Source organism: Lissotriton helveticus, chromosome 3_1, assembly GCF_964261635.1.
Source record: "Lissotriton helveticus chromosome 3_1, aLisHel1.1, whole genome shotgun sequence".
Classification (NCBI taxonomy): domain Eukaryota; kingdom Metazoa; phylum Chordata; class Amphibia; order Caudata; family Salamandridae; genus Lissotriton; species Lissotriton helveticus.
The window spans coordinates 985,607,057-985,628,731 of NC_136061.1; the positions used below are offsets into that span (position 1 = coordinate 985,607,057).

The following is a 21,675-nucleotide window of genomic DNA, read 5'->3' on the forward strand; positions in this document are numbered from 1 at the left end:
CCAGAAATTATTGACAATAGTTCCTGGTATCTGAATAATCAAGGCTTTTACAGGTGTAAAACCTGCAAAGCATGTGTACATGGTGTGAACAAAAAAATGTACAAGGACGGATTTAGTGACCAAGAGCATCGCATCACAAAAGTCCTGACTTGTAAAACGGACTATGCCGTTTACGTCCTTGAATGCCCCTGCAAACGGCAATATGTGGGAAGCACGAAACTTCCCGTGCATAAAAGGATATTGCAGCATTTAAGGGCGATAACCACGCAGGATAACACCTATCCCGTGGCGAGGCATTTTAAAAGTCAACACCAAAGCAACAACAAGGAACTGAAATACTGGGTGGTGGATGCTGTAAGTGCGAGCAGGAGGGGAGGCAACCGGGAAAACAAATTACGTAAAATGGAAACCAACTACATACTCAAGTTTAATAGCAAACAGCCTGTAGGTCTGAACTTGACTGAAGATTTACACACATGTTTGCATAACTAATGATTATGAATGACAGAAATGCCCAAGTATGAGAGATTAAGAAATGTGAACTACATAGATGTGTAAATAGGATGTACATATATTAATTAGAATTAAATGATATAGAGATGTATATTTTTGGATAAAGGTGTATATCAGTTTATGTGTGTATATATAGTTGTATATAGATGAAGATGATATAAAGTGAGAACAATTAATTTTATACAGAACTAGTTGGGCAATGATCATAGTCGCTGTAACAATCAAGAACATGTGATAATTGAGTAACAAGTAGAAGGACCATATTTACTGAAACTTGATATGTAAGTTAGCAACCTGGATGATAAGACAACCAATAGTGAAGTAACTGAGAACCAAAATGATAACAGGATAAACTCGAACATAAGTGTAGTGGGAATGTAAAATAGAAGGAGAAAAGGTTGGCTCTACAAATAATAATAATGAAATAATTATCTAAATTCAAAAATGTATAGCCCTCGTTTACATGGTTTTAAACACTTTTTTGCACTGGAGCACTTTTATATGGATATGGGTAAGGACGCAAACAATGCAAGGTGAATTAAAATATCAAATGAAATGTTGAAGCTAATGCTTAACAAAGTAATGGATAAATGACCAACGTGGGGATTTAACCCAAAACTGCAAAAGTATGGCAACAATGTATAAATATGGTGGATATGCTTTATAGTACATAAAGGGATTTAACCCAGAATTGTTTAGGAATCTTTAGGGATTTATCCCAAACATCGAAAGAGAGTGGACAGCCAATAATTGTAAATATGCATTGTAAATACGTGTACATATCGTAATAATGTGATGTGTAAGTCCATCAACTGTGTTTACCCAAAGGTGGTGACAATTCAAACGAACCAATCACTAATGAGCACTGTGCACTTTAAATACGCCAAAAAAACAAGGTTACGCTGTCATGTGATCAAGGCTTTTCAGCCGAAACGTTATGGCGACAGCTGAATAAACGAAACTAACCAGCATCCAAGTGTGGTCCGTGTCTGTTTCCAGCGCGATCAGGTCAGAGGTGATTGTGGCAGGAGAACGGAGGTTTTTACATATATATATATATATATATATATATATATATATTTATTTATTTATTTATTTCAGTCATAATTAATTAATTAAATATAATAACCTTTTTTAAATGTTACACTACTTGAAAGCAAAGTAAAAATTAAAAAAAAAAAATTCTTTGGGGGAACGCCATATCCCTCCAATTATTTTCTTTTTAAAGTCAACATTTTTAGATTTAATGAATGAAATTAATTGTAGTATAACTTGATTTATTGTGAATGACCAACTATCCCTATTTTATTGTGTTACTTCATTTTTTATGATTTAGTGGTTTGTGATCCTTAATGTAGGTGTTTCAAAAAGTAATGTAATCAATGTAGTTATTAGGTAATGTAGTGGACTTGAAGTAGAGTGTATGTTTTCTTCTAGGCTCATTAAGTTCACAAGACACTTTATGAGCTTGACTGTGGTACCCTCAATATTTAAATTTGATGGGGGCCCTGTTCCAGTGGAGTTTTTTGGGTTACTGGACTTTGAATTCTTTTCTCTAAGAACCCAAATGTTGTGTGACAATCAAATGACTTGCTCAGCCTTGCTCGGGAGTCACTGAAGCAAATAGGCACACAATAAAGTGACTACAGCATAATATTTTCGGTTATAACTTGTGCTTTTGTTGTTTGTCACACTTTTAGGTGGCCTGTTACCTACCTTTGAAAGAATGCTTTTCCTCTCAGAAGTTACAGCAGGGACTGGACAGTTCGTTTTAGTGGTGGATTTTGACTGCGGTATTTGATGAGCCGGATCGCGATTCTGGAGATATTCAGCCATTAATCAATATGGACAGTTCTGTGCCATACGAGCTTCTCTTCATTGATGCTGGATTTTGTGATTCAAATGAGTACAAATTTCCCTGGTGAGACCGACAGATTTTGCGGTCACGCCATTTTATTTTAATCCATATCAACCTAGCAACTTTGCTTCTATCTTGATACCTAAGGGGCTTCCGCTGCAATATCCATTTGTCCTGATGATGGTCTTATAGACTACTGCTTCAAAGACCGAAACGTCGACCTCTACATCATCTCCCAAGAAATGTATGTTCTTAAGAGTGACATTTGTCAACTTTTGGTTTCAGTTGCTCTTTTTTCAAATGTTGGAGCTGATGTCTGTTGTGATTTGATTTGTTTAATTAATTTATACATCTCTTCATGACATTGTTTGACTATGCTATTGTACTTGTTGTATCCCCTTGAATCAACTTCTGATATACAAAATATAGAATATATTTTCATATAAATAGGATTTTCCGTGTGCTTCTTCTTCTTGTCTTCTGACTCGCAATTCGCATTTATTGTTGTTGTTCTATGGACACTTTCTAGTTTGATCGTATACGACAAATTCAGTGATTCAAGTCAAGAAGTAACTCCATTATTGACTATAAATAATATCCCTTGTAGACAACTTTCACTTTGTATTATTAACTGCCCAAGCCTACAAGGGTTTATTGGGTTACCCAGATCTCCCTAGTATTTGATGAGCGGGAGCTGGTTATGGGTTTGTGACTTAGACACTGCTTAAAGAACTTGTAATGGGGCTCTTGTGAGTTTGATGGTGGGCTCTGATTGTGGATTTGCATTCTTGACTAGGGTGCTTGATTTGTGAGAATATATGTGCTTGAATGTCTGACTGTCTTCATACCTGCACAGGCAGGAGAGTGTGCCACATCGGTGGAGTCCGGCTGAGAGAACAGGGACCCCAGCATTCCACATAGGAGGAGGCCCAATAAGCCTGTCCTTGCCATCTCAGGAACTCGGGCTCAGACCACGCCACCTGTTAAGATAACAAATAAAGTGTCACTGTACAGCAAATAGCACCACTAGACCTGCAGGGATGACAAGGAATCTGTCTGAGGCAATCCCACTGACCCGAGGGCACATGACCTACCTGGTCTGAGAAAATACTACTGACTTGGAAAGCACTGCCAACAACAGCAAACTCTGGTGGAAACTTACCATCCAGTGAATCTCCAGACCCTGCGGACCACAGTTGAACTAGGGAAACATGGCTGATTTGAGAGGCACTGCTGCCAAGGGAATACTACTATTCTGGTGAGCACCACCAATCCAGGTAGCAGCAGTGCCATACTGAGAAACAGTGCAAACTGAAGAACACTCAGTTGTGTGGGAAACAAGTCTGACTTGGACAATGCTGATGACCATTGCAGAGGTGCCCAGCCTGGACAGTGCTACTGATGTCTAGTATCACTGTTGACATGGGGGATGCCTTGACGGTGGGAGTCACTGCCCATCTGAGGTATGATAGGGACCTCAGCTCACTATTGACCTGAGGAATATTAATGACACATGGATGCTGATAATAAAGGGATGTGCTGCCCAGTAGATGTTCCATTGTCCTTTAACCGTGATTCTGTAACACTAGGATTACTTGTTTTTATTGACATTTGTTAGAATAATACAGCATTACAACAGATCCCACAAAATGAATAGTAAGAATACACAGAAACAAACACAAAAATAAAAGCAGTCGGAATAAGTTCAGGGTGGTTGGGAGAAAAGAACAGGTGGAGGGAGGGGAGAGGTCAGCGATAAGGATCATTACAAAACAGCATGAAAGCAATTCATAGTGTACAATTTCACCACCCGTATAGGCAATTAATTTGGATTGACAATACACACTAACCACTGGACAGCAGGACAGTTAACAAATTAATGCTTAACTGGTTTAATATGGAGACTTGGGGAAACACCAAAAAAATCTCAGAGCTGATGCATGTACAATCTCAACGTGCTCTTCTCATGGAAGGGTGTTGTCTGTCAGGTGGTACTGGGATCTCATAAGTGTGGTCACAGATGGCGATTGCACTGGTGTGTCTTTAGTGCGTAAATAGGCTAATAGAGGTTCCCAAAAATCTATAGGATGGGACCGCAGTGGCAACAAGTCCCACAAATTTTATAGTTGCTCAGAGCAAAATGTCACATCCTGCACACAGGCCTCTATTGTAGAGTCTGGCTGTTTACTCCGGTTCATGGCCACTCTGCGTTCTGCAAGAAGCAGTGAATAGTATAGCTGTGAGCCTGCGGTCTGCAGCTGGAATATCCTTAAAGTAATCCAATAAACCAATCGGAGGGATACATGGGGTGCACTGCTCAGTTATTTGTGTGACAAACTGAAAAGACTTCCTCCCAGAATTCCGCTATTACAGGGCACATCCATGCCAGGTGAAAGAAGGAGGCTTGGGGTGAAATCTACCGGAGGCAGTGGGAATTGGGGACCATGCCCATCTTAAAAAGCAGTGCCGGGTTCAATATATGTGGTGCAAACATTTTAAATGTATCAGATGCAATCTGTCATTCCATGAAAGTAGTCACAACTGCCCACAGCAGAATGACCACTGAGAGTCTGTCACTGGAGAGCCTATGTCAGTTTCCCAAGATGTATGGGCTATCGGTGTTGTAATCGGAGATGAGGATTGCATAATGTTATAGAGGCAGGTAATCAATTTACGAGAGGAGGAAGTGGTGAGTATGTTTTCTAGTGCCTGGAGTACCGGCGGCTGGGCTGGGAAAGTATCATGAATAGTTCATCAAGTGACCCTGATTTGATAGTATAGGAGGAGGTTCAATGTGGCTGACATTGACGAGGCAGGAGCAGCAAAGGGCTGTAGGAATACGCCTTCCGGATACAAATCTGGGAATGTGGTGGCATTATGTAATCGTGCCAGCGCACTTGTCTTGTCATGGCGGCATTAGAAGGTTGTTACTAATAGGGATGGAGGGTGAATATATGCTGGTTTGTCCCAACCGTTTCCTAAGGTTGACCCAAGCCCTCCGCCCGTGGTGCTTTATAAGGGACATAGAGTGCCGTGGATAGTGGCCATGGAGCCACGTGATCTAACTCAACGGCAGTGTGGGGCTGGTATGGTGTGGGGTGTATCCAATAATGTAAGAATTCTGCGTGGGCACATAGGGAGGGTATAGAGTGACATGTCCACCGCCCCTAGTCCCTCTTGAGCGACGGACAGGGTGAGTATATCCCAGGAGATTCAAGGTTGCCCGCCAGCCCAGATCAATGTAACTAAATCAGACTGCAAGCGCTGCAAGAATTCAACTTTGAGTGGGAGTGGGCCATTAAGAAAAAGATAGAGAAGTTTTGAGTACCACCATATTGGCAATGGCAATCCGCCTGGCCAGTGAGAGTGGCAATTTGAACCAGATGGGAATTCTGTCTTCTAGCAACACAATCTTACGACCATAATTAGCCTTCCAAACTTCTACCGGGTCTCGACTCAGCATATACCCAGGTAACAGACCTGGTCAAATGCCAGTGTCAAGGGATAATCTGTGTGAAAATCGTGTGTATTATTAGTGGGGGGGGGGTGTAGATTTAGCTCGATTTAATTATATACTGGGAAATAACCTTGCATGTAATTGGTGCTATGTTTTTCCAAGGGTTGCAAATGTTATACTAATATGGTCTGCACACATTGAGACTATCAAACACTGTGATGTAAAGCCTATTCCCCGAATGACATGACGTTGCCAGAGTCTGACCTCGAGGAATTCCACTTTTACCACGGCCAGTAGTGGCGATAGCAGGCAGCCATGTTGTGTACCTCAGGTGATTGGAAATGGGTCTGAGATCAACCCATTAAGTCAGTCATGTGCAGTTGGGTGTGTGTATAGAAGGCGAATGTATTGGCTAAAAGTAGGACTGAGTCCCAACCACTGGAGAAGTCGAAAAAATAGGCGCATTCTAATGAATCGGATGCCTCAGTGGCATCGATCAATGTATCAACCGCAGAGACCCGAGGGTTGAGATGGTGCATGACCGCGCACTATTCTAATTATAGACTTCAAAAATAGAGGCCTTTCAATGGATACAATGTTTCATTTGAGATGGTGGTTTCGGGTGCTCGGCACCAGCACTTTATTGTCAACACTGGTCCTTATGACAGCCACCACATGGTGGTGCTGTTTGTGCACTTAAAAAAGAGCAGAGCAACAGTTGTTTATTAATTCAATATACATTAAACCATGGGTACTCACAAACGTTTGCAAGGGGCCACAAAATCTGGTTTGTGGTGTGCCTAATGGCCGCATTGATGCCAGGGGTTTGTAAGTGGGGCTTTATAGGCTGGGTGTAAGGTGGGTGTTGGGGTAACAAAGCATGTACATGGTGTGGTCAGGGAGTCATGAAGTTATTTTGAGGGTTTCAGTCTATATCACCCTGCAAATTACTCCCGTAGTCTTTAGAAGAGTCATAGATTTGACAATACTGAGCTAAGCAGTATCTGAATCGCTATCCCTTCACAAGCCTTCTGTACTTGCTATCGCTACCTTGGGAGAGTCAAGTGTAAAAAAAGAAGAAACTTCGTTATTGAATTGGAATGAAATAGAATTGCACAATGCGAAACCAAAAACCCTATGACCAATTCCGGCTTCCCCACTTGACCAAATTGTGTGATCTTAGGCGATTGTTTTATTTTACTTTACCTCCTTATTCTTCATTTCACATGCAAGAGCACCTTGAAATATCAGTGTTCATGATATGCACTATACAAAACCTTTTAATGTCTTTGATGTAATAAACTAGAATGTTGTTCATGTATTGTAAGGCCCAAGGCACCCAGAGTGTTCGACAGGACAACTGACTTTTCTCTTAATTGGCATTGTTGTCAGTGTGGTAGGAGGCATGAATGTTTCTACAATGATTTTTAAAAACTATCACTTTTTAAAAAAGTACTAAGGCGAAACACTTCTGCATGCTCATAACAAAAGTTTCGAATTTTGAAGAGACTTTGTCATTATTATACACGTTTGTGGCAAAATGTCTTAAAAATTAATGTGTTCTGAAAGTTAACTGTTGCAGGATACTTTTTTTTGCTTCTGTTACTTCTTACTTCGGTTTTTATTTACCATCTTTCTGAAAGTTAGTGTTTTTTTCAGTAAACAGTAGCTCAGGGCTGCTGTTCACCAGGAGGCCGCATGTGAAGGTTAGGAGGGCGGCAAGCTGCCCACAGTCCGTACTTTGAGTATCATTGCATTAAACACAACTAATACCAGCCACCCAAGCCATTCATATAGCTTTGGGGTCCTCGAACAGTGTGAAATGTCACACTTGTAGCAGTGTAATGGTTAGTAGTTGTGTAGGTACTGCCATTGTCAGCACCGGCAGTGGCAATGGGCGGAGCAAGCTGTGGTGGCCTCCTGACAAAGGCCCTGGCAGTTATTGTTTTACAAATTAAGCACTGCCTGGACAGTCTCAAAGCAATCAGAAGTATTTACTATTGATAGTCCTTCTACACTGCTCCTCTGAGGACCTCTTGATCTCAATAAGCCATTTCTTCTGTTTTTTCTTCTACTGATCCCCAAAGCACCTCCTAATATGAATGACTCATGTCTTATTGGTTAGCCCTCAGAACATCACCTGGTTTGAATGATTTGCTCCTGCTGTGACATCTCCCCAATTTGACATTGCCCTCAACTACTTGGGGTGAAAGTGTCCTACCTCCTCAAGAGCAGTGGTCTACAAAGGACACCCACAGTCCAATTCACCATGATTACGCAAACGGCCCAATACTCACAATTTCTTTTGCAGAGATAATTTTGTCATAGGGTTTAGAAGGTGCCCATGCCCACATAAAGGAAGGCACCAATACACTTTACAATAGTACTGGAAAGTAAAAGAAATTAATAGTGTGGCATATCAAAGCACACAACCCTACGAGAAAGCCATATGGAAAAGTCATCTAGCAAATAAAGATCAACTTAACACTTAGGGCCTGATTTGGATGTTGGTCGGAAAGCCTCTGACCGACATTTAAAGGATGGCAGTTGGAGTTTAAACTGGCTGGTTAATACCACTGGCTTCTGATGGGCTCAAGCAGCCCGTCAGCCAGTCGGAGGCCACACATAATCCCTAACGGACTGTGTTTCCGCCATCAGGATTATGATGTTGGTTTCCGACAGGTTTTTCATGTAGGGCTTTCCGAAAAAGAAAGACTGTTAAAAAGTGAATTTGGGGGGCCCTACCAGGACCCCCTTATCCCCTGGGCCTACAGATGTGGGCCTAGGTGTAAATCCCTGCACTGTGTTGTGCCTGCCACATGGTGGAGGGATTTACAGAAACTCCCATTTCTCTATGGAAGCTAGTGCTGCGGCCGGTTTCCGTCCACCACACAAGCTCTCATAGAGAAATAGGAGTTTGCGAACACACCATGTGTGGTCGCATTCTAATTGCAGTTTCGGGACCGCCGACCAGAGGTCAGTCAGTTCCACAACCACAGAAATGTCGACCGGAAGGTGGTAGTACTCTAAACAGATGCATATTATATACTCACACACAGTATTACAAGAAAAATATATCAATACATAATGCTGCTATCAAAATTGATAATGTCCTAGAATATTTGTGTTAAATAGAACAAAATGTTTTTCTTCTATGAAAACGTTATATGTATGTTTCAAGAAGTACACACCGACTGTTAGATGTGTGGAATAGGGGTGGTATTTACTATACCTAGTACTGTTATGTGGGAGGGGGTTTACTGGTTGTAATAAATACCTCCTACTCTGAGTTTTTCAAGCAAGAATAGACCATTAATTGTTGTTGACCTATATGCACAAGAAGGCAATCTACACCAGCCAGGGTTTCAATAGAGAAACATAGATGACAGGAAGAAGGAACATTCTCCCAAATGTCAGGGACTTGAACTGAAAATCTTTGTTGCTGTTTGGAAACCAGCCTGGACCATGCCTCAGTGAGTGGGCCAAGGTGAGCTGCATGGAGACAACATTGGCTTAAAGATGAAGAAGTGTCTTATTTAGAGCTAAGAGGACAGGGTAGCCTACCCAAAAGTGTTGCGGATGTCCCATCTCTATATTAAACGTGTGTTATAGTTAATAGTAAACTAGAAACTAAAAACGATTAACACCCGCGACGTTTGTGATGGAGTGTTCTGTCTGCCAAACTATAAATAAGGCCCGGCGACTCTAAAAAGTAAAAAAAAAGTGACCAGTGAAGGTGTTCCTTTATTGGCTCCAGACATGTCTTTTTGGGCCCCACAATAGCTGCCACATTTTGACTCACTCGCTGTCAAACGTGCACGGATGAGGAAATGCAGGCAAACAGAGTGTTTGCACGCACAAACTGTGAGATGTGCATTTAGAAAACTGATGACTATTGAAGACACTCTCAACATGTTAAAACTATTGAGTACTACCGAAGAATATATGAACATGTTAAGAGATATATTTTCTGTTAAATCAGAACTCCCACTCCATACAAAACAGAGCTACTGAGAAAGAAGAGATACTGTGGGGAAATATTTGCTGTAGAAACTAAGAAAAATGGTGAAGTCACCTACAAAACCCTCAAAAGATTGCCAAGCTAGGTTTCAACTTATAATAATGAACTCTGCAATGAATATTAATTAGGCAGGAGGCATTTTGTGACCTGTGACGAATGCCTGCAAATGCTGAGATGGTGGCCCATGAGGGACAGCAGACCACCATAACTGGGTTTGCATTTTTTAAGCGTCTTGTGTCACTTAAACAAACATGGAAGCTTTTTTAAACAAGCATTGGAAATGTAATAGGTCTCGCATTAGAAAAGTTGGAGCTATTGGTTTTGTAAATGACACTTTTTTTATTTATGTGTTGGTTTTGAAAATAGCGAAATTAATAGCTTTGTCATTTACGATGCCAATACTTTTATCTTTTGCAAATGTGACACCTATAGCATTTGTAATGCAACATGTTTTGCATTTACGTGACTTAGATGTATTGATATTACAAATAACAATGGCTTTTCATTTTTTTAAATAATTAATACTTAAATAAAATGTATTGTAATTTATAAAGGCAATAGCTTAAACTTTTGGAAATAACTGGGGACGATACATAACAAAGAAGGAAAAGTTAAAGTCAAACACAGGCGAGAGAGGCGAGGCCAGCTGAGTGAAAGAAGCACAGTGTGAGTGACATCCTACTCAGAGTATGCCTGATAGCCCATCATAGATGCCTAACTGCAAGTATGTGTGTGCTGCCATGGATGCAATAGATGGCACAAGAAAAGAAGATAAAATGACACAAAGTCAGAGGAGCAGCACAGAGGCACAATAATAAATGTGCACTTGCTAGCGTATAGAACCTCCCGACATGCTCCGAAGGAGCAGCGCAGTCAGGCAATCAATAGATGAATAACTGAGCTAAATGATTGGCAGCATGGATATAATGACACTTCGGCCAAATCATAAGGCACACAAAAAAGCGAAAGCACCTTCCTGATGCATGTACCTGCGCAGCATGGCAATGGCGGGAGGGATGGCCCTCGAGCTTCGTGGCGCGCCGCAAAATCGGGCGTCTGAATGAGATAAAAGGTGCAGCCGGTGTAGAGAGCGGCGGATGGAAAATGGCGTTTTTATAGTTACGGGAAACGTCTAACACGGTTAAAAAGACGCCAAAGAATAGAAGATGGACTGCCCGGAATAGCTAATCAAAATAAATAAAGGACTACGGGAAACATCAATCAAAAAGTGGGAAAAACCAATCAAAATAAAAACACTATTGACACTTCTGTGAATGATATGACGGAAGTAGAAGGCTGTGTGCTTAGGGAATCCCGCTTTGTTTAATCGTAACGCAATATAACGAAGCCTGTCTAAATTGCATCGAGGTCCCTGTGACTCATACTGGATCAACTTTAACTTTCCCCAAAAAATGCATCGGACCCGGTGAATATAAATTGCGAAGCAATTAACAGACTTTGGCAACGAAGTACTAGGTCGAGACTTTGCATGTGGTGCAATTTTCAAAAAACAATTCCTGCAAGCATGTGCCTCAGAAATAAAAGGCACAACATTAAACAAGCATTGACAGCGCAGCCACAAAAGTAACGCTGCGCGGCAGTAAAAAAAAAAAATGAAGACAAGTCGAATGGGGTGGGGGGGCGGGGGAGAAGGAGAGTGAGCAGCCTTTGATGAGCGAGTGGGGAGGAGGGAAGGGGGGAGGAGAAACGAGAGACACGGCCTGGCGGCCGTGAAAGTCAAAGCTCTTGGCATTGCTGTGGGGATGGGGGAGGAGAAATGCGACACGGCCGAAAGCCTTTGATGCAGCAGGGGGCGGAGCGGATGCCTTTCAAGTGAAGCTGCTGGCGGCAGATGGCTGGCTTTCATTTGCACGCGCATTTTAGGTCAATGCGCTTGCGCATTGAGCTTGCTTTTCACGGGCACTGCAGTGAATCGCCCGATTGTTGGGCTCTGGTTAAGCCCCTATATTCTCGCAAGCTCAATGCACAAGCGCATTGACAGGCGAGACCTAAAAAAGTTTTCACTTACAAAAAAGGACATGGGAGGAGCATACACTGGATTCAAGGGCCATTCTCTGCTCCTCACAAGCACATCTTCCCTTTGTGAATCAATTATCGGCCTAACATTGAGTCTGGTCATTAATCAATGCTTACTACCTCAATTGTGATCCTTTTCAAAGACCCTCCTATTTACCATTCTGAAAAGGTCGTAGAGGGTACTTTGCAAGATGGACATATTTTCCTGTTTATAGAGGAACTTTTGTATATTTCAATATACCTTTTGGCAATAGCAAAACCTGCGAGTTTGCAAATTGTGCACTTTGTGTCTGCAAAATAGTTTTGTGTAGCTGGCCCATAATAATACACTTGTGCATTATCAACAAACTATAGAGTTACAATTCTTAGCTAATAGTAATGAAATAACATGTTTATTAATTTTTGTAAAATCTAGTAAATTGGGAAAATTCCTAGTTTAGTTTGGGGATGGTTAGTATTGGCAACCTACTGATTTCTGGATGGGGAGCCCACAAGGCATACAAACAAATAGTATCTAAAATGATACGTGGACTGAATTTCATAGAAGTGATGATATGATTATGAAGGTTATGAATGACTCTGAAAAATATGCACATACAAACCTCAGCAGTTGGGACATGTATGTGTAGAAATAATTAAAACACTGCAAAGAACTGTATACAATATGGAAAGAAATCTACAGAGAGTTAACAGAAATTAATTAACGCAGTTAATAAAATACTAAGCAAATTCCTATCGAAATGCAGTAAAAGATAAAAAAAACTTCCTTAAAAAAGGTTTAACCTACAGGAACATTTCACTTCCCATAAAAAATAACGTATAAACTGTTTAGTACAAAAAAACGAGCGCGTTAAAGAATAAAATATTGAAGTCACAACTATAATTAGGGGCATGTCATCGAAATGTGGAAAGTGGCCTTAATCAAAGTGTAGTACAACCAAACGGTGTACTCTGAGCCTATTTATGGGGGGAGACCTTGCTCTCAATGTTTTTTAAAAACAGCACGAGCACATCCAACACATTTGGGTTGCTGCATATTGTACAGATGTCATATCATATACACTCTAAGACTAAGTGAATGAATGCCTGTAATACGCCTGAAAGCCACTAGGTGTCACCAATATACAATGAATGTGAAATTGTGAACTAGCTAAAATCTAATAACAGTCGGTCCACATCACAAAGTACATAATGTAAAATCAGTGGAACAGTGCAAAACTCCTCTCTATGCTTTGGACTTGTATTTATCCTGTTAGGGCTTGCAACAAAAGGCTGAAGCTGTCTGCGCACAGAAACTTTTTTAAAAACTCTGGAAGTTGGAATGATACACACCCGTTTACACTGGACCACACATGCGTGGTTGAAACGAGAAAGCAGGCTTTGCACTCTGGGTTTATTATTTTATGATATGGTAGAGCCATATCACCATATTCCGCATTCTCCTGTCAGTGTGGCCTTTCGGCATTCATGGAGTCCATAAACCTTCCAGCCTTGGTTTAGCTGATCCCACCACAGGCCAGAGTCTGGTTTGGCTTGTGAAGCTGTATGATGGGTGGGATATTTCTGGGTCATTTACTGTTTTCCGTAAGTGAGTATTCTTCTTTGACAGGAGTGGGCGGAGGTCTTACCATATTGTTTGGGTGCCTTCTGGGTTATATGACATACACATTGACTTGAATGACGTACGAAAGTTTAGTAAGTAAAATTGCAATTAGTGCTGCTGCACTCCTTGGAAACCCTGATCAAATGAGTGCAGGTGACTTCGGGTGCCCTCTAGGAGCTACTTTTATGTCGGACAGTAAACATACTACATGTGAAGTGGAATTGCCACTAGAGAGCCATATATTAGCACAAATATGTGTATATGTACATCTAAGGATTTATATTACAATCTACTTCTACTCATGGAAAAAAGCACCCATATGTTTTTAGGTCTTGCCTAGGCAACTTGTGCGCTGTCTCTTCAAGACATGCTGTATTCAGGAAATGGGCATTAAGCACCGCCTATGTTCCGCCCATGTATTTTATTGGCTCCTTTCAGTGGCTTTTGGAAATCTTTTTATGCCATTGTTTTATTTTTTAGTAGTCCCTCCTTGTACCTTTTTAGCACCTCCCTCTCTTCTGTTGTTACCTCCCATAAGGACAGCCCCTCTTGCATCTTTTGGTACTCAGTTGGTTTAATTTACAATTAGTGACCACTATTTCATTAATGCTGTTGCAGGTACAACTCCATGGCCGGTGCGTACATCGTATCTGTATGTTTTTTTAAGCAGTGCAGCGTGCCATCCGCTTAATCTTTAATAATGGCAGCCGTGCAACTTTCTGTTATTTTGCACTGCTCACACAACTACATTTTTTAAATAGTACATGTTTATTTCAAAAGTGCGGGCCACCAAACTTCAGCATCATCAATAGCTAGGCAGCGCAGCGTGAAAAACGCTTAATCTTTACTTATGGGGGATGTGTGACTTTCTTTTATTTTATGCAGTTCAAACAAGAATATTTTGTAAATATTACATGTTTTACACGCTGCACTTCATCGACATCAATGGTGGCAGGGCCTTTGTTTTCTGTTTCACGGCTCGACCAACTCTTTTATTTACGTTTCATAAATAGCGCGTCATGCCGCACGCTTCATCATTAATAATGTCGGCTGAGCGCCTTTGTTTTATTTTGCGGGGCTCAATCAGCTACATTTTTGTCTGTATTAAAAGTGTTTATCAGCAGCAGGGCACGCTGCACATTATCTTTATGAATGGCAGCCACAAATGCACTAAGCAAGTAAAGGGTGCAGTACCACAGGCTATCACTATGTGTCCAGGCGGCGTTGTAAAGGGACATCTATTAGCCACATAAGGTACTACACCCTTAATGCAATTATAAACAGAAAGATTGCAGCCAAGCATACATTTCCATTTGTTTTCATTGGAAATAAGATTTTTGTTAGCTTGGGTTTAAAAAATGCAAGATTGTTTATTTAGCTTTATGTCACAAAAAAAAGCCAAATAAACTATAATTTCAATAGAATTCACTAACATGATGCAGTGTCACCATTGCTCTCCACGCACAACACCCGCAACAGGAATGGTAGTTCCTTGTCACTATCCGGGAGCACTTGGTGTGCTCCTTCCGATTCAGAACAAGGTCTGGAACCAATCAGTGCCAAGAGACCAGGCCTAGGTCAATATGAGCACACAAAATTAGTATGTGAAATGACCCAAAAAATCACAGATAGGCAGCTCGATCAAGCAACACAAATGTACATCAGGCAGGGGACATTCCCACCCAACACAGACTGCGGAAAATGAGTGTATCTATAAACAAGCCTAAATATATTATCTCTAAATATTTAAAGGAATGAATATGAGCCAGCGGGGTGTGGAGAGGAGGGGAAGTATAGAGGAGATTAGGGAGAGGCTGAGGTGGCTTGAAGTGAGATTGAGGATGGCTTAAGTTGAGGTTTGCTTGATGTGAAGGTGAATTGAGGCTAAAGTGGTTTGAGGCTGAGGTTGGATTGAGGAGAGGAGGCACTGTGTAGATGTGAGGTTATGATAGGGAGGAGAAATTAAAGTTGAGAGGAGTTGAGGAGGGATGATGTTGATTTGAGTTTGAGGGGATGATGATGTTATGTTGAGGCAAGGAGGGAGTGAGATGTGGGTGATGTGAGGAAGAGGTACTGTTGAGGCCAGGCAAGATAGGCTTAAGATGAGATTTAGAAAAGGTTTGGTTAAGGTGAAGCTAAAATGAGGTTGAGCGGACCTTTGATGAGTTTGAGGTGAGCTTGAAGGTCAGGTGGATTTAGGGTAAGGATGAAGCGAGGCAAGGAGGCTAATGATAAGCTAATTTGAGGTTGCATAAAGCTTGAGCCTTAGATGGGGTTGAGGTGAGGGTGATGTTCCAAGATGATTGAGAGACATGTATGTTGGTAAATTAGCTTCCTGACGTGGTTAATAACTCCTTACCTTTTGATTTACGTGCTGATGATCACAATGAACTTCTGTACCCACAGCTTCTGTATCCAGGTTTCCTTGCAGAAGAAACCAGTGCTGCTCCTAGCGGCATCAGTGGTGCTCAATGAGACCTGTAATCAGTGCTTAATTTGTAACAAAATAAGTGCCCGGGCCTTCGTCAGGAGGCCTCCGCAAAGTGCCCCACCCATTGCCATTTCCAGTGTTGCCAATGACAACACTGGCACATTTACTAATTAGCACACTGCTACAATTCAGACCATTACAAGCCCTCAAAACAGTAAAAATGGCTTTGGGGGCAGGTATTAGTTGTTTATAATGTATACAGAATTAATAAACAATTGTTGGTCTGCTCATCTCTAAATCATACAAACAGCGCCACCATGTGGCAACTGTCATAAGTGCCGGTGTGGACAATTAAGTGCAGATGCCTAGCGCCGGAAACCACCAGTTCAAATTAAGCACTGCCGGCAGTAGGGCAACTAGTGACAAAAATGAAAGGAGGACTAAAATAGCAACATCACTCTAGAATGCAAGTGGACATATTGTATTGTCAAATGTGTTTGTACTGCTATCTGTAAGCTTTGAGACAGCTGAGCTGCCTCTCTGGTTGCACAGCTCTGGTTGAAGCCATGGAAAGCAGAGAGTGACATAACACAAAATGATGGAACCCCCCCCCCCCTTCCCTTCAGAATATGATGAGGGGTCCCAGGATATCCCATACTTCATAGATATTTATAGCTCTTAGGTTAAATGGGGATGCACCCCCCACCCCATCATATCCCCCGGCACTTCAGGGGCTGCTGGGGCCCCACTCTGCCCCTAAAGTAGAGCTATCTCAAATACTTTAAATGCTGAGAACCGGCACTTCTCAGTGTTCTCCCTTGAGTACCTGAATTGCTCCTTGTGCTGGGAGAGTATTGCTACTCCTAGTGGCAGCTGGGCCCAGGCTCTGAGGTATAGAGTGTGCACCTCAGGTATTACAGCAAACGAGGCTCTCGGAGCAGAGCGTGCCCAAGCCCCGCTCTGACAGTCCTAGCCAGTTTATTCCAGTGCTAGGACCTAGGTTGCAGCTGCAGCCTTAAACTCTAACTGGCAGCGCAACAGAAATGAGATGTGGCCTAACAGCTAGAGCTCCCGACATTCAAAGTGATGCGCTGTCAGAGTGTGAGGCTGCAGCTGCAACCTAGCGCTGGAAAACTGTCAGAGCGCCTCTCCCTTAGGCCAAATTCGCATCATATGTTCAGGACGTGATTTGCACTTTTGTTGCAGTTTTATGTAGCGTGAACTTAACCCGAGAGCATTATAGTGCTTTTCATGAGAAGAACAAGGTGTACATGAAAGCATACTTTTGTTTTTTATGGCATGGGGAGGTCGAATCCTATCGTCGGCTAAACATCCTGTAATTCTGTACAAAGCACTTAATCTCCCTGTGCCATAAAAAACACAAAAAAGTAAGCTTTCATGTAAAACGTCTGCTTCTCATGTAAAGCGCTTTAATATCTTCAGCTAAGTTTGTGCTATATCAAGTTGGGGAAAAAAAATACTGATTAATCCCTGCACATGCGCGCCGAACTCGGCTGATGTCTCTAGGGCACTTTACAAGGAAAAAGAAAAATCTGATATAGTCAAATGCCTGTGTTAAGAGAGTCCGCCACACCATAGGATTGATGTAACTCTCTCTTTAATGCATCCACCATGTACCTGCACAGCCTGCACCTGACAGCATCCTCGCCAACTGATCCCTGGTTGTCAGGGCACCACATTCCATATGATGCCCTCAACACTCCAAGGGTTCCATCATCACCAAAGTGACATATTAAAATATACATAGGCCACAACAGCCTGCCTCGCAGCCACGCCCCTACCAGACCCTCAAGACCCACCCCAATCAATTTGGTGAGTACTGTCTCTTCTGTTTTTCCATTCAAAGCACTGGCTGTCTCCCAGCTCAAACATACATCTCAGTAGCAACTGAGATCAATTAACCACCCTTCAGATGACACGCCTCAGTAAGGCCCGAGACAGCAGAGCTACCCTTGGCATTGTACTATACTCTGTGACTGCTGACAATGAAGAGTCTGCACTGCTGCCAGTAATCTCTGAGACAGCAGAGCTAACTCTCAGATTACACAGTACTGGGTGAAGCCCTGGACAGCACGGCTGTCTCTCAGCTTACACATATATCTCTGTAGCAATTAATATTAATGCAACAAAGCCACGCCCAGGTGGCAAGCCCCTCAGTAGGGCCTGGGACAGCAGAACTACCCCTAGAGTTACACTGCGCTCTGAGAGTGTTGAAAATGGAAAGCTATCCCTCCGTTTGCACTACTGTCAGTATCCCCTGGGACACCAGAGCTGTACATAGTTTACATACAATATACATCTTGGTAGTACGAGAGTCAACCGAGCTACCCCACAGGCGTGGCAGTTCTCATTAATGTCAACACAGACGTACATCAGGTTACCCTGCTCTCATCAAGGCCTTAGATAAAATAACTACCTCCTTTGTCGCACATCTCCCAGTAACGCTTAAAACAGCAGAGCTATCAATTGGGTTACACGGATCTCATTAATGCCAGAGTCAGCAGATACTAATAAGACGGGAACATTTGGGACAGCAGAGCTTCCTCTCGGGTTACACAGATGTGAACGAAGCCATGGTTCGCAGAGCTGTCTCTCAGCATACACACATATCTCAGCAGCAGTTGTAATAACAGAGCCCTCAGGTGACACCACGCCTCTGAAAGGCCTGAGACACCCGGAGGTTACACCGCACTCTGTGACTGCCAAGACTGAAGTGCTGTCCCTCAGTGTCCATAGCCATGCCTAACACCTGAGAGCGCAGAGCTATACTTCATTTACACACGCATGTGAGAAGTACGAGGGTCAGCAGAGCTACCCTAAATGCGTCACAGCTCTCATGAATGTCTGCGTCAGCACAGAGCTACCTCAGGCTACGCTGCTCTCATCCAGGCCTCGGATAACAGTTCCTTCCCTGGCTGCACAACTCACGGTAATGCTTAAGACAGCAGAGCTATCGACTGGGTCACGTCACTCTCATTAATGCTTGACTGCAGCTTGAGACAGGACAGTTCTATCAGAGGCTCCCAAACTGTCGTCAACAGTTGGGACAGCACAGCTACCCTATAGGTTACATAGATGGTATGATTACAGAAACCGCTGTCCCTTGCAGGCAAGCATGGTACGCGGAGTTAAGCGTCAGGGTAGACAGCTCTCACTAGGCCCTGAAACGTCAATGCTCTACCACGGGGTGCTCTAGGGGGACACACCTCTGAGTAAGGGATTAGATAGTAGAGCTGTCCCTCAATATGTCACCTCGTTTGTAAAGCGCTCAGAACCACCCCACGCTCAATGGTTAGATTCTAGAACCATCCACAAGGGGACCCAGTGGCCAGTGACGCTTGAGACAGCAGAGCGGATGGGTCATTCCCACATGATCACGTGATCCGTCATCTGCTGTATCATCTGCAGAGTTTAACAATGAAAAATGTTTCAAGCTCAAAAGGATGAAAGGTATCTAAAATGGGGGAACCCCAGATGCAACGCAGCGGATGACCCTTTACAAAGGTTGACTGGTCACATTTCACTTTCTTGTTGTGCAATGGAGCGTTACTCTGGTACGAATGAGGTGAGACCATTGCCCAGACAGTGGTGTGTACAAATATCAAAATAATGAAATAATCTATAAAAATGCGCACATTTTGCCTTTCCTTGCTGCATCATTGAGCCAACCCTGCCGCATAATTCGGCCCTCCCCGGCTGCATAATTCCAGCACCTGGGCCTATCCATATCCCAGTAAGGATTTAGACTGAAGCTATTTTATAGGCTCAGACCTCAGAGGGAGGAGCTAGTCCAGGCCACACAGATGACACATGATCCGGCCTCAGATGTCAGAGCTCTCTCTCCTGTGTTAGATTAACAATCTCTCAGTACCGAGTGACCATCAAACCTATCCACAGCACTAAAGCCTTAGACAGCAGAGCTATCTCTAATGTTAGACAGCTCTCAATGACCTCACGTTCGCCTCAACGCTCAGTATACCAGTACAGCAGTACAGTGATGCTCGAGTCTGAAACAGTAAGCGCAGGAACTCGCAGGGTGACTACAATTGTAGTGAAGTGCCGAGTACCGTTTTACACATAGCGTCCCGCTCGTTAAAGGGCCGGCGCTGCCCCATGGCGTGGAGTCACCGCAGCTGCCCTGCTGCAAGCGCTGCGAGGGTCCGGTCTGAAGCCCAGAGGCGCTGTTAAACGGTGCGCGCGCTGCACTATCTCTCGCAAGGGAAGCAGCCCTGCGAAACGCTGCTCCTGCGGGCTGTACTGGCGCTGCGTGAGCCCCCCCCCCCCCCCCCCCCTGCAAAGCACTGCACGGGGAGCGCGGAAAGGGATGCGTTGGGAACTTCTTCGCCATTAAAGGCTTGCCAATAAAATGCCCCAAAAACTCATTACGACTGGACCTGTGCCCCCCTCCCCCTCTTTTGGAAATTTTTGGTTATTTAGAAACAAATCGGCTATGGCAGCAGAATCATTTCGAGTATGTTTTTTTTTCTTCTGCAGATTAGTTAGACCCCACAGCCGTCCACTCACCCCACATACGTACACCCCCGCAATGATGGAGGCGCTGTTTGTACAAATCTGTTCTTAGTGGAAGGGCCAATGTGCAAAGACAGAGCTGGAAGACAGAGGGCGGACAGAAAGACAGATGATGTTCAGGTGGGCAGGTGACAGGTGATCCTAAGAAGGGCAGGTGGGCGGATGATGAGCACCCGGGCAGATGATAGGTAGGCGGGGAGATGATAGACAGGGGGTTAGATGATGGATAGATGGGCAGATGATGGACAGGTGGGCACAAGGCGAGCACGCACACAAGTGATGGGCGCTGGGCCGACGATCAACACATGGGCAGATGCCAATGCATAGTTTTCTTCATCAGAGGACAGGGTGTTCTCGCCAGTAAACCTTTCCGACCCCTGGTATACCTGCCCTCCCTGCATACACTGGCAACTACAGAAAGCGTGCCCTTCCCCTAGGCTGCCCACCCCAAAAGGCCAACTAAAGCAGACCCTGGTGGCCCGCATGTCTGTCCCCCCACCTCCCCCAAAAACGTTGAAGAGTCCCTCTCTGCAGAGCACACCGTTTAGGCAATCGTGATAAAATCTGATTTTTTGGAAAACTTATTTGGTCCACCCATATTTGTCTATTCGTCCCAAAACATGTCATTTCGGAACTCACCCGGCCCTCTTTACATTTCATTTTTCTAATGAGCGGAGTTGGTATTGCAGAAAGTTTCCCGCTGCAGAGCTCCGCGCGCTGCGCTCTGTTCCTTACGGTCTCCTGAGGTGATGTGCAATGGGCAATAAAAGGTTCCTACCTGGGAACTGAATGAGCTCTCGAGCCCGGACCCTCGGACCTCAGCTGCTGCTAGGGCTTCTTCATAGGTCTCCCCCCGCGGAAAGGGTCCTTTTTCCAGAGTAAAGGCAACCAGGGAGTGACCGAGCCTTTCCCTCAGCAGAACCTCAGCCCCTCCGAAAATATCCCCGCCCCTTGACACAGCCCTCCTAGGCGCAGGTCCACCGCCCCTTGGAACACCCCTCTTCGGACCAAGTTTCTGCGGTGTCCCAGCCACACCCCTCTGTGTTCAGTGCGCCGTGCATGCACTAGGTGGCGCTGTGGGTCCACAAGAGTCAGGCCCAGAGGCAGAGAGAGTTGAGTCAGAGCCCGACCTGTGCTCGCAGCTCCAGACAGGACCCCCGGGTTTGAAGAACCTGAGGCATTCTGCACCGCCCCTCACAGCCGT

General features: G+C 43.7%; 1 protein-coding gene across 2 annotated transcripts in view; it reads right to left on the reverse strand.

Annotated features, from left to right (window-relative positions):
• COL6A2 (collagen type VI alpha 2 chain) overlaps window positions 1-21,424 on the reverse strand; it is an 89,231-nt gene extending 67,807 nt beyond the window's left edge. The window contains exons 1-2 of one of the 2 annotated variants that reach the window (XM_078681448.1): window positions 21,250-21,424; window positions 3,220-3,351 (exon numbers count right to left, since the gene is read on the reverse strand). In XM_078681448.1, the coding sequence (XP_078537574.1) occupies window positions 3,220-3,322 (103 nt within the window). In that variant the 5' untranslated portion in view covers window positions 3,323-3,351; window positions 21,250-21,424. The remainder of the gene's footprint in view (window positions 1-3,219; window positions 3,352-21,249) is intronic. The other variant, XM_078681449.1, reaches the window with a different exon arrangement.
• Between the last annotated feature and the right edge of the window lie 251 nt (window positions 21,425-21,675).